The sequence below is a fragment of the Artemia franciscana genome, chromosome 15 (assembly GCF_032884065.1).
Source record: "Artemia franciscana chromosome 15, ASM3288406v1, whole genome shotgun sequence".
Lineage (NCBI taxonomy): Eukaryota > Metazoa > Arthropoda > Branchiopoda > Anostraca > Artemiidae > Artemia > Artemia franciscana.
In genome coordinates this window covers 40,637,037-40,649,441 of record NC_088877.1, presented here as the reverse complement: position 1 = coordinate 40,649,441, position 12,405 = coordinate 40,637,037, and the positions used below count along the sequence as shown (strand labels likewise).

Here is a 12,405-nt window from a genome sequence, read left to right as displayed (position 1 = left end):
GAGATCGGAATGAAACTTGGTGGTAAGAATAATCAAAAGTCCTAGATACGTGATTGATATAACCTGGCTGAATACGCTCTCTTTGGGGGATTTGGGGGGGGGGGTGTTAATTCGGAAAATTGGAAAAATTGACGTATTTTTAACTGAAGAACGGGTGACCGGATCTGAATGAAATTTGATAATTTCAAGAAGGAAATCATGTCTCAGAGCTCTTATCTTAAATCCCGACCATATCTGGTGGTATTAGGGGGATTTGGAGGGGGAAACCGGAATCTTGGAAAACGCTTAGAGTGGAGAGATAGATGAAACTTGGTGGGTAGAATAAGCAAATGCCGTAGATATATGATTGACGTTACGGGTCTGGATCTGCTCTCTTTGGGGGAGTTACGGGGTCTAGTGTCTTGGCGAGTTCGGTGCTTCTTGACGTGCTAGGACGATGAAAATTGGTAGGCGTGTCAGGGACCTCCACAAATTGACTTGATAAAGTCTCTTTCGTTTCGACCATCTGGGGGAGGGGATTGAAGGGAGAGGAAAATTAGAAAAACGAGGTATTTTTAACTTACGAGTGGGTGATCGGATCTTAATGAATTTTGATATTAAGAAGGACCTCGTGTCTTAGAGCTCTTATTTTAAATTCCGACCGGTATTAAGCCTCTGATTTTCCTTTTAAATCAATATATTGATTCTTAGAATTTTGCTAGAGCTCATGCCATATGAGCTCTTGGCTCTTGGCTCTTCCAAACTCGTCACAAGTGCCATATGAGCTCTTAGCTCTTGTCTTTAATATCCCCTTCAACACACCCAGAAATTTTCAACTTAACATCATCAACCTTTCTTGAAACATTTCTAATACGCCCTCTTGAGAACATACTTGGGCATAGTGTGTTTCCATAGTGCTGGTTGCCCTCCATTCACATCCGACTCCTAGAAAAGGCACTAAAAATTCCGAAATTCAATAAATGAGCCTCACTTGGTCCGAAGTGTATGTGACCATCTATTCCATAAAAACCTTACATGCTTCGAGGCCTGGATTGAAACGCTTGCCCGTTTGCTCTGGGGGTTTGGGTCTACTCTGAAGACATTGTTATATGGTCTTTGGACTATTTTGGACATCTCGCTATTTTGATCGGTTGGGTTTGGGGAAAAGAGGATGTTGGGGTGGGGGGGGCGGTTGCTGCCCTCCAATCACTTTACTCTTAAGAATCGCACTAGAACTTCTGATTTTCAGTCCAATGAGCCCTATCTGAGTTTATACGATCACGCTTTCCGTTAAAACCTTATTGGCTCCGGGGCATAACTTAAAAATCATGCCTTATGACTCTGGGGGGTGGGGATGTCAACCGAAAAATTCTTGTTATTTGATCTTTGGACCTTTTTTCTATCAATTGGCTATCTCAAAATTTCTATCGCATGGATTTTGGGAAAATACAACGCGAGTGCGTGGGGGATGGTTGCTGTCCTCTCATCAATTTGACTCTTAAAAAGGGTACTAGAACTTCTGATTTCCAATCCAATTAGCCCCACCCAAAGCTTGTGTGACTATCTTTTCCATAAAAACCTTTTATGCCCGCGGGATATGAATTATAACCCTTGTGGCGAGTGCTGGGGGGGGGGGTAGTAATCCTTAAAGACATAATTTTCGGACCTCTAAACTACGCTGAACAAAATGATGAGATATATTTGGGGAAAAGATGAGAGTGGGGTGGGGCTAGTTGCCCTTCAATTACTTTTGACTAGTAAAAAGGGCACTAGAGCTTTTAATTTGCAGTATAATAAGTCTCTTTCGAAGTTTCTAGGACAACTCCTTCTATGCGAAGTACCCTAGCATAAACCCCCCCCCCCCCCCCAAAAAAAAAAAATACATTATGCTCTTTACTTAGTCACCGCTGTTGCACTGCGTGTGATATTCCCCTGTGAGTAAGTCAATTGGTAAATAATTTGAATTGTTCAATCTCAAAGTATTTTAATAATCAACATATTAACGCATAGCTTAGATAATTAACTGTTCATATAACTGTTTAACTAATTAACTGTGATATATAAATTTATTATGTGAATACAAGAGATCCTACCAAGCTGGGTGTACTAGAAATCAGAAGAAGCTTAAGGTTTTAGTAATTTAACCAGCCACGCCCTAACCATGAGAAAATACCAGCTATCTTCGTCACATTACATCTTCATCAATTTGCTACGTGATCTTCGATGCTCGATATTCATTCCTGGGGGGAGGAGGGTCATTCTGAGATGGTAGATTTCTAAGTTAGTAAAATGGCCCTAAGCTGAGATTAAAACGGGGATGAGATAGAAAAGCCAAAACACCTTTTGGAGATACCTTAGGCTACTATTTGAGACACAGAACTGTCATTAGCCTTTGTCTAAAGATTAGTAGGGCGTATCAAATGCTATCTAACTTGAACAAACTTTGGAATTTATTTTACGTTAGTAGAAGTTTAAAAAAATGCCACTGGATGTATTATATGTTTTCGTCTATTGCTGAAAGTTTATTCTCATAATTCTTCCAGTTTCCAAGATACTAATTCCAAATTTCTTTGCAATTTTTTTGAAGTTTTAGGAAATTTTTTAAAAGTTATTTCCGAATAAAAGATATATCTTTTAGGTAGAGTGACATACAAACATTTGACGAACTTGAGAAGGACATAGTGTCTTTCGTTTTACTTCAACACTATGAAAGTTCCAACGTAATACCCCCAGCTTTTCCTGTAATATCTAACATGCTAATCTTATCTTATCTAACATGCTATCTTTTGATTTGGTTTCATATATATTAATAGTAATAATTTATTTGTAACCCATTATCCGAGGCAACGCTATAGCGTTGCTTATATTAAAGGCTACGCGGCTCCGATGTTTTCTTTTTTTTTTCCCCAGAGGCACTTTATATGGAAGGGTTTGCCGTATAAACTTCAGAGGGGGGCTCATTCAACTGGAAATCAGAAGTTCTAGTGCTCCTTTGAAGAGTTGGAAGTGATAGAAGGGCAACTTGCCCCCCCCCCCACGCCCTTCTTTCCAAAATACGTCCGATAAAAATTTGGAAATAGCCATTTCTTTAAGAATAGTTTAAAGATCGTATAACAAAATTTATAACATGTCATATAACACAACCTCCCAGGGCTCGGGGTAGGCGTTGTATGTTGCGCCCTGGGGGCATATACGGTTCTCATAGATTTTTTTTTATTGTTTTTAAAAAGTAATGTTGTGAGAAAGAGTCAGACTTTAGCGTAAAGAGTGAGGCGCTGAGAAGGGAACAACCCCTTTCATATACGGAATAATTTCTGTTCGTTTTAAGTTTAAATGTCTCTCCCCACTTGCAGTTGAAAAAAACTTGTTTTTGTATTTAGTTTTAAGGAAAGCGCCGTATTTACCCATAATAGAAGTTTAATGTGATGTGGGCATCTTTAGGGAAAACACAGGTACAAAGAAGATGGTAAGCCCCATTAGTAGAAGATAATAAAACACTAAGAATAATAAAACATAGAGTCTAATTAGCATTATTACAGTCACTTATTGTATTCCATATCAATTTCTGGAGTGGGGGAGCAAGTGACAAATCTTCTTTAGTATCAGTGTTCCAATTAAGTGACAGGTGGCCATAGTCCCTTTCTTTTTCATCAACTTGGACTGTAGTAGTAAAGAGTGAAGGGGAGTATACACAGTGATCCAGATCCGAAACTGAGCTACTGTTGTGGAAGTAGTAAACAGTTTTGTAAGCATTGGACAACTTATAGAACTTATAGCTCTTAGTTCGAAGGCTCTGATTAAGTATCTCATATGCATAGGCATAGTGATAGGAACTTTCTATCATTTTGAGCAAAATAATCATGTCTAAAATTTTGCTTGGATGTTTTTTTACGGAAAGCAACCAAGAGGGGCAGTCGGTTGACAACCCTATCTCCTTTGGCTCTTAACAAGGACACTCGAAATTTTTCTCTGTTTTAATTAGCCACCTCCGAAGTATCAACCATAATCTCTTCCATACGAAGGATCCTGGGAAAAATGCACAGAACCTGAAAACTTACGGTACTATTGTGCGGGATATTATTGTCAGCTCTCGTGACTAACGTAAAATAAAAAGAACTTTTGTTGAATTTATTTAGTAAGCTTTACTGTTGATTTTCTTGTATGTAAGTTTTACTTATATTATGCTTTAGAAGGTGAAGACACTTTAACAAGTCACAGTGAGGAGGTCGTTGGCGTTGCAAAACTTCTTTTGTTTCCTGAACGTGAAGATGATCCTTTGGATAATTTTCCTGGATTTTCAGGACCTTTTAAACTTCAACCTGACAGCCAAGAATCAGGTGCCACATCTTTCGATAGTCAAGGTACATATCTTTTTTTGTTTTTGTTTTTTTGATCAAATATATTGGATTATGAGATTAAAAAAAAAAAAAATTGAGACGGACAAGTGGAAAAAATCTATAAAATTAGACTATAAAATTCGTCACTTGAAAGAACATAAAGCTGAGAACTATAGGCCTTTTTTCGAATTTTTTACCGGACCAAAAACATGCGTAGGGAGTCTAATAAAAACGTATAAAATATTGCAGCTAGATTGTAACTATAAATCCTTTTAATAAGATAGGACAACGGCAGACACATTAGATAAGACAAAACTGTTCACACTAGAACTGCAGGTCTGTGATGCCAATTTGTGCTCCCACTATTTTAGAAAAAGCATGCGCTTACTTGTCTGCGGTACCTCGTGATCACACAGGAGCACATCAAAAACATACAAACGATTTCAGGCGGTAGTTTGAACATGCTCTGTGTTTCCGTATCCTTATATGGTATACCAGACAAACCCCATTAAAGTGATCAGCGCTGTTTAAGAGAATAACACTGTTGCGGCTAAGACAGGAAATGTGGTTAGCAGCTGTATTTGTATTAAATCAGGAGTTAAGCAGGGTTCTGTTCTATCCCCCTTTATATGGCTCATATTGATGAATTTTGTCTTAAGCAGCACAGGAAAGACAATGGGAAAGCACGGAATCAACTGGGGAGGAAAAAATTTCCCGGACTTAGATTATGCTAATGATTTAATATCCTAGATGAAAGTGTGAGCAAAATGAATGATCTTTTAGAGGTTTTGCGACTTCAGGGTGCTAGAATAATTTTTAAAATTAATGTTGAGAAGATCAAGTCGCTAAGTCTAGCAACAAGTGAAAATAGAAAGATTTTGTTTGATATCGAAAAGATTCATCAGGTGGACAGCTTCACTTACCTTGGTTTTATTATTAGTGAAGATGGTGGAAGCAGTGTAGATGTTAAAAGTAAAATAGCAAGGCTCATAGTATTTTTTTTACAGTAAAAAAAAGTTTGGAAGAGTAGGAAGATAAGTCTGCAAGCCAAGATTAGAACACTGGAAGCTACAGCAATGATAGTGGTCAAATATGGTTCTGAAAGTATTGGAACCCTGATAAGCGGATGAAGATTTGCTGGATATTTTTCAGAGAAATACCTACGGATTGTTCTTTGTACCTGGTTTACTGACCGCATTTCAAACAGTAGGCTCTACGGATAGTTTTTTCAATTCTGCTTTCTAGGGCTATCATGAGAGAAGGGTTGAGATAGCTAGGTCACGCTCTACCGATGAAGGATTATAGATTTTGGAAGATTGTCCTTTTTGGCCAACCGTCTAGGGCTAAAAAAAAAAGCATGTCCGGACTGGGGTGGTAGAAGTATTTATATTTTAACTTAAACAAGAAATTATACATTTTGTTGATTTATGGAAGAATTTTAATTTGTCAAAATAAGATGTAATTTTTTCTTGCTAAGTTTTTTTTTTTAATGAAAATATTGTTGTGCCTTCCGTGAATATTTCTTCCAGAGCCGTACTTAAGGAGCCAAAAAACCACATTTGGCTTTTGAGTCGCACATTGCCAGTGCTCTAGACGGTTGGCCTAAAACTACTATCTTTGGGAAACTGGTTTTCAACCCACAGTTTTGCAATTGGTCCATTGTGTTGTAATAATAAATGAAAGGGTGTTTTGTGTATGGTTTCAAATAAATTTCGGGCTACTACTATAACTATTTCTGTTCTTATAATTTTAATAAATCAAATTTTTTTTTTGTGTATCTAGGTTGTCAAAGAGCATGGATAGAATGTTTTGAAATGGTATTAAGTTTTAATTTTCATGTCGTTTTGAAAAGCTATAAAATTAAACGATATCCTATTATTAGTGTCAGGATTAAAAATTGTTGAAAAAGTTTTTCCAACATACACATAGTTAGCCAAACTATGAATTCTTATAGAAAAAGAAGATATAAAAAGATATAGAAAGAAGATATAGTTTTTTCATAAAAAAGACTAGGTCAATAAAAAACTATCTGAAGTTAATTTAAAAACTTTTTTTAAAGAAGAATAAAGAATAAGAACTAAATATCCATGAGACCATCGCATAAAACGCATCGAGTTTAAACTAAAAATGAGTAGAAATAAAGTAAAAAAAAAATCTTCCAAGCGTAAAACTAGCACAAATCACCATCAATAAATAAATAAAACCCAAAACGAACAGAAATTACAATAAATAACCGAGTCAAACTTAAAACTAGCAAAAATTAACATTAGTAGTGCTGGCAATCCCTGTGCTTGCTCAAGACCAGGACATAACTTGCATTTTAGTGACTTCAATCTCAATCTTTGAAAGTTAACGATTACTAATGGGTAGTCTCCAGAGTATTTGATTATAAAACTACCTATAAGTTAACACTTTACTCATATGATGGTGTCACGGCTAACCCTATTAATAATATCATTTTAAGCCAAAAACTGGGGGGATCGATACAAGATAATGAAGTATATAGGAATGATATTATTACATACATGATGGTATATTATCAAGTTACAATTGTCTCTAACAGTTTGTTAGCTTTAAAACCACGTTTTTGGCTGCTGATCGGTGTATCGCTTACTATTTTGTTTATATAAAATAATGAACTTCCAATTATGAGCTTTAAAAATCACGTGTCCCGACCGCTGATCTGTTATTTTTCCTATGTGTGATATAATCAAGTTCCAACTGCTTCCAATAAGTTACAAGCTTTAAAAATCCCGTGTTCTGTCTGCTGATCAACTTTTCTTTGTTCAAACTGCTGATTGGCTGTTCAGTTATCTTATGTATATAATATAATTAAGTTCCGACTGCTTTCTACAGTCTTGACACCTGAAACTGTTTATCATCATTACTCTAGGGTATGGGATTGAGGATTTCGTATTATAGCGTTATAAGGTTTTTTCCATCTCATATATTTTGTATTATTGTAGGAGTTGCAGATAAATCATCAAGCAATACCAATGCACTTACGGAAGCTTCGAATTCTATTATTGGATTGCATAGAAAAAAGTGCAGAAAAGTCTATGAATGTAATATATGTGATAAAAGATTTCCCTTCCATTCACAATTAGAAAGACATCAAAGAATTCATACGGGAAAAAAAGGGTTTAAGTGCAATGTGTGCAGGAAGAGCTTTTCTCGATCATCGGATTTGAATAGACATGAAAGACTGCACACAGGTGATAAACCGTTTAAATGTGATATTTGCAAAAAGTGTTTTTCTCAATCGAGCAATTTGAATTCGCACCTGCGAGTGCATACAGGCGAGAAACCGTTTCAATGTGATGTGTGCAAAAAGTGTTTTACTCAAGCGAGCGGTTTAAATCTGCACCAAAGAGTGCATACGGGTGAGAAACCGTTTAAATGTGATGTGTGCAAGAAGTGTTTTTCTCGATCAAGCTGTTTGAATAAGCACCAAAGAATGCATACAGGCGAGAAACCGTTTTGATGTGATTTATGTAAGAAAATCTTTTCTCAGTTAACACATTTGTTTGGACATCGAATATTGCATACAGGGAAAAAATGTTTTAATGTGATGATGTAGGATGAAATTTTCTCAATCAGACAATTTTAATAATGATAATATTAGTAATAATAATTTTATTTTTGCCCGGTCATGCAAAAAGAGGGAAAGTGGAGCAATACAAAAGAAGGAAAGGATAAAACTAGAACACTCTACATCAAAGAACAAAATTAAGTTATAACTTTACCAACGCTTTTTATTCTGTCGTTATACAATTTTTCCAACGCCTTTTATTCTGCACTAGTCTCAGTAGAAGGCACAATGATAATTGGGTCCATCATATTTTGAAATCTTATAACAAATGTGTTTTTCTCGTACAGAGGTATAGAAGCAAAAACTTGAGGTATTTGCACTGAACAGATCGGAGTTTTAGTCTGTCAGTTTGTGTGAGCTAATCCCATAGCGGAGATACATAAGGCAGGTGAGGGAGAGCAACCGCTCAGTGAAGCTTTAAAAGAATCTTCCTGTTTAAGCTAGATTTCAGAGAGACAAGCTTCCCGTAACTTAAACGAATACTCTTGGTTATTTTCTCGATTAGTAGTAAACGAGAATTTTTGACATCACGACCGTGCGTTATTCCCAGGTATTTCACGGTATTTCCAGAGAAAATTTTTATTTGTTCAACCGTCACATAAGTAGGGCCACTGCTTTGCTGCTTGCATGATGAGGGACAAAATTCCACAAACCCTGTCTTTAGTGCCTTGACCCTTAGACCAATGCTTTTGTAACCAGTATTCAGGTGGTCAATATTTTCTCGTATAGAAGTTAGGTTGCAGCTTAACAACAGCAGGTTGTCAGCATACGAAAGTAGGCTGAGGTCACATAGATTGATGCTGAATCCTCCAGCAACGTTTTTTGTAAGTCCGGATGTCAAGGTGTTAAACAGTATGGGGCTTAATACAGATCCTTGACAAAAACCCCGAACAAGTCTAATCGGTCTGCTCAGGTGATCCCCTGTCAGTCTAACTTTTACAAAACTGCCTGAGCACCAGAAAGATGAGAGTGCTACGACATGATCATTCACACCATACTCGAGTAATTTCAGGAACACCTGAGACTGCACAACTGAATGGAATGCGTTTGAGATGTCTACGCTGCACATAAAGAGTGAGGATCCCATTTTTGTGGGCTTTGTCAATAGCTTTCTTTAAAAGCCTATATGCGACCGCCCAAATAAGGTTTCGATGGAATCCGAACTGACGATAATCCAATCTACACTTTCCCGATATTTCTGGAAGAAGAAGTAGCCCGAGGACCTTACTGAGAACACTTGAAACGGTAATTTGTCTATATTCTGTGCACTGATTTTGGTTTTTTCCCTTTTTTGGGGATATTTGACAGAACACCAGCACAAAATGAGCTGGGGACCACACCACAATCGACACACATCTGGAACAGAAGAGTGATATGTTTAAACAAGAGGTCAGTGCCATGCCTTGGGTTACCCGGACAAATACAATCAAGACCAGGTGCCTTTCCACGTTTTAATTTACAAACTGTTTTAGCTACAGTAGAACTCTTATGCCTCTTGTCTTTCTTTGCAATAGTTCCTTCTCACATTTCCGATATACGGTAATAACCACTTTTTCAGCCAAATAATGGGTTTACCCATGGGCACGATCGTTTCACCATTCTTGGCAACTTTTTATGTGGAATTTAGTGAAACTTCTACTGTGGAAAATTTTTATCTGAAACACCGGTTCTGGGCTGGTGTGTGGATGATGTTATTTCTGTGTGGGATCATGGATATGAGTCACTTAACTCCTTCTTGATTCATCTAAACACTTTGGATTAATTTTCAATAAGTCTCCTAGACTTGAATTTTCTATTTATAGGAAGCCTACGCATAATGATAGGTTTTTACAAACACCAAAAATAAGAAGAACAATAGGAAATTTTTTTAAGACAGTGGGAAAAAAAATAGAATGAATATTTCGGCTCTATGTCCGAGGGCCGTCCTCAGCAATACAAATAAGAAAAAACAACTTACAAGAGGATAAAATCAATAAAACTGAAATGAACAGTTTTTCAAAACGTCTTCGTCGTTATATAGGTATTTACATTTTTCCTCCAACCACTCTCCCTCCATAAAAAGAGGAGTAGTTATTTTTTTGGTTGACCGAGTTATAAGAATATGATCGGAGCCTCACATAGTTTCTTAATTGAACTATATTAAAGATATTTTATTTTGCAATGGATACCCCATAAATTTACTTGAGACCATTATAAAGAAAAGACAAAAAAAGGCAGAAAAGAAGTCATCAAATCCACATATCCTAACAGATATCATCGCATTGATGGATGAGAAGAAACTTTTCACTGTTCTACCCCACATTCCAAAACTGAGTGACAAACTGAAAAGAATCCTTAAAAAACATAAACTTAACGTCACCTTTAAACATTCAAATAAAATACAGAGCTTTTTCAGCAGTGGCAAATATAAAACCAGCCCCATTCTGGGAAGTGGTGTTTATAGAATTCCCTATTCTTGTGGCCGTTTTTATATTGGAAGAAACCAACAGCAACTAGGGGAGAGCTTATTAGAACATAGGTCTTCAATAGACAAGGGCATGTGGCTACGCCAAAGGCCTGAGATTTTTTATTCCGCCTTGGCTCAATATTTGTGCGATAGTCCGCATCATTTTGTCTCATTTGACTGCACCTCCATTATTGCCCCCGATAAAGGTCTCATGTAAGTTTTCAGGAAGCAGTTGAGGTAAAAAAAAATTACATACACGAAAAGGTAGCTCTTAATAGAGACACGGGAAAAACTTCTCTAAGTCCTATTTATGACAAAATTGTAAATTGTGATCGTTTTCGTATAAATCAACAAATTTTTGTTGCATAATCAAGTAAAATTTCTGATAATAATCTACCTGGAAAGAGATTAGTCTCTAAGAGTGTTGTAAGTAAGATGAAATTGTGAAATACCCTATCACCGTTACCGAGAATGGGTCGTCATCTTTTAGTTTGTTTTTTTTTAGATTTTTTTTTTTTATCTGTTTATCAGTTTATTCTGCACTGAGGAAGGTCAAGCGGATGTATTTGCATAATTTTCAATTTTTTCACTGGCCGTCAATTGTCCTCGTTCCTTTTTCTTTGCGATTTTGTGTTTTATCATGATTAGCCAGTGTGGTTTCAGAAATTATTTACGAATTTTTAATTCTAAGCTAAAATATTTTAGTTGAATCTCACCTTCAATTCTTAAGCCCAATTCCTCCCTCACCATATACTTAACAATATTTTTAATAAAATATCAGGCCTCCTCCCTTCACAGTTGATCTGTTCCTTACCTCAAATTACATCCTGAAACGGAATAAGCCGAAAGAGATTGGCAAGCCCTTAAAAAAGCTCTACAAACATACATGATATTAAAATTTGGAGATTTTTCGAAAAAGTCAAGAACGTTTAAATATGTTGGAGATTGATGATAGTTCCACAAACAAAGACACAATGACATATCTGAACTAATTTGCATTTTTTGATTTTTGATGAGACAGCAAAATTATTTTTCCACTTTACAGTAATGCCTTCAGAGATTTAGAACTGAAATCTAAGATAAAATACCATTCATTCAAAAAAAATTAAGATACTATCAAGTTAAATTCAGAATCATGTTGTTATTATGATATGATGTTATTGCATTAGTAATCTATGAAAAAATGACTTCACTCACCTGAATCTTTTTTTTTCCAAAACTAAGGCTCCTAACAAACTTTCTTGAACTTCTTTTCTACCTAAATCGAAAAATCCACTAAATAAATAATATATATATATATATATATATATATATATATATATATATATATATATATATATATATATATATATATATATATATATATATATATATATATATTTATATATATATATAATTCTATGGCAGAAACTATAATAATTAGGTATTAAAGGACTGAGTTTAAAATAGTTCGGAAATTATTTATTCGAAGGCTTTATTAAAGTGATGATTGACGATGTTTTTCTGTGATCTGCCCTAGGAGTTGGTCCTTGTTCAATTTCTATTTGGTTTTTGTAGATACTATAAGGCCCTGTCTTTTGGATTGTTGTTTAACATCATTTAGTGAGGACGTTGCTGTTGCCTTCTCTAGTAGTTATTGGGATAATTTTGTAGTCAAAGAGAAAGAATTTCCGAGAAGTTTCTGCATTTTTACTAGCTTGAGTCTGCTATGAGTTAACGTTACGATGACCACTTTTATTTTACAGTCCAGAGTTGGGAAGTCCAGTAATGCTAATGGTAAGATTCTGTTTTTTAATGCGGTTCTTATGTTCTAGAAATCTGTCATTTAGGCTGGAAATTAGGCTGGATAGGCTGGATGTTTCCTTCCAATCTTTTGTGGAAACACCACAGTGATAGAGATTCAACGAAGGTGGGGCCTTGGACTGATTTTATGTTTTTAATTTTTGTCCCAAGAGTCCCCCTTGGGAATTTTCACATTAAAGGGATACATTAAAACACAGATTAAAGGGATTTTATTTACTATGGTTTATAAGCAAGCCAGACAATTGACT

The 12,405-nt window shown here is 35.9% G+C and overlaps 2 protein-coding genes across 2 annotated transcripts in view; one reads left to right on the top strand and one right to left on the bottom strand.

Annotated features, from left to right (window-relative positions):
- Positions 1 to 11,666, top strand: part of LOC136036476 (zinc finger protein 665-like) — a 34,455-nt gene extending 22,789 nt beyond the window's left edge. Inside the window, exons 6-7 of the mRNA XM_065718736.1 lie at positions 4,170 to 4,340; positions 7,283 to 11,666. Of these exons, the coding sequence (XP_065574808.1) occupies positions 4,170 to 4,340; positions 7,283 to 7,800 (689 nt within the window). The 3' untranslated portion in view covers positions 7,801 to 11,666. The remainder of the gene's footprint in view (positions 1 to 4,169; positions 4,341 to 7,282) is intronic.
- LOC136036586 (uncharacterized) lies at positions 8,315 to 8,995 on the bottom strand. The gene has a single exon (XM_065718890.1). The coding sequence runs from the start codon at positions 8,993 to 8,995 to the stop codon at positions 8,315 to 8,317; it is 681 nt and encodes a 226-aa protein (XP_065574962.1).
- Positions 11,667 to 12,405: the final 739 nt, after the last annotated feature.

Coding starts and splice junctions, on each gene's coding strand:
- LOC136036586 (XM_065718890.1), bottom strand. CDS start 8,995: ATGGGATCCTCACTCTTTATGTGCAGCGTAGACATCTCAAACGCATTC.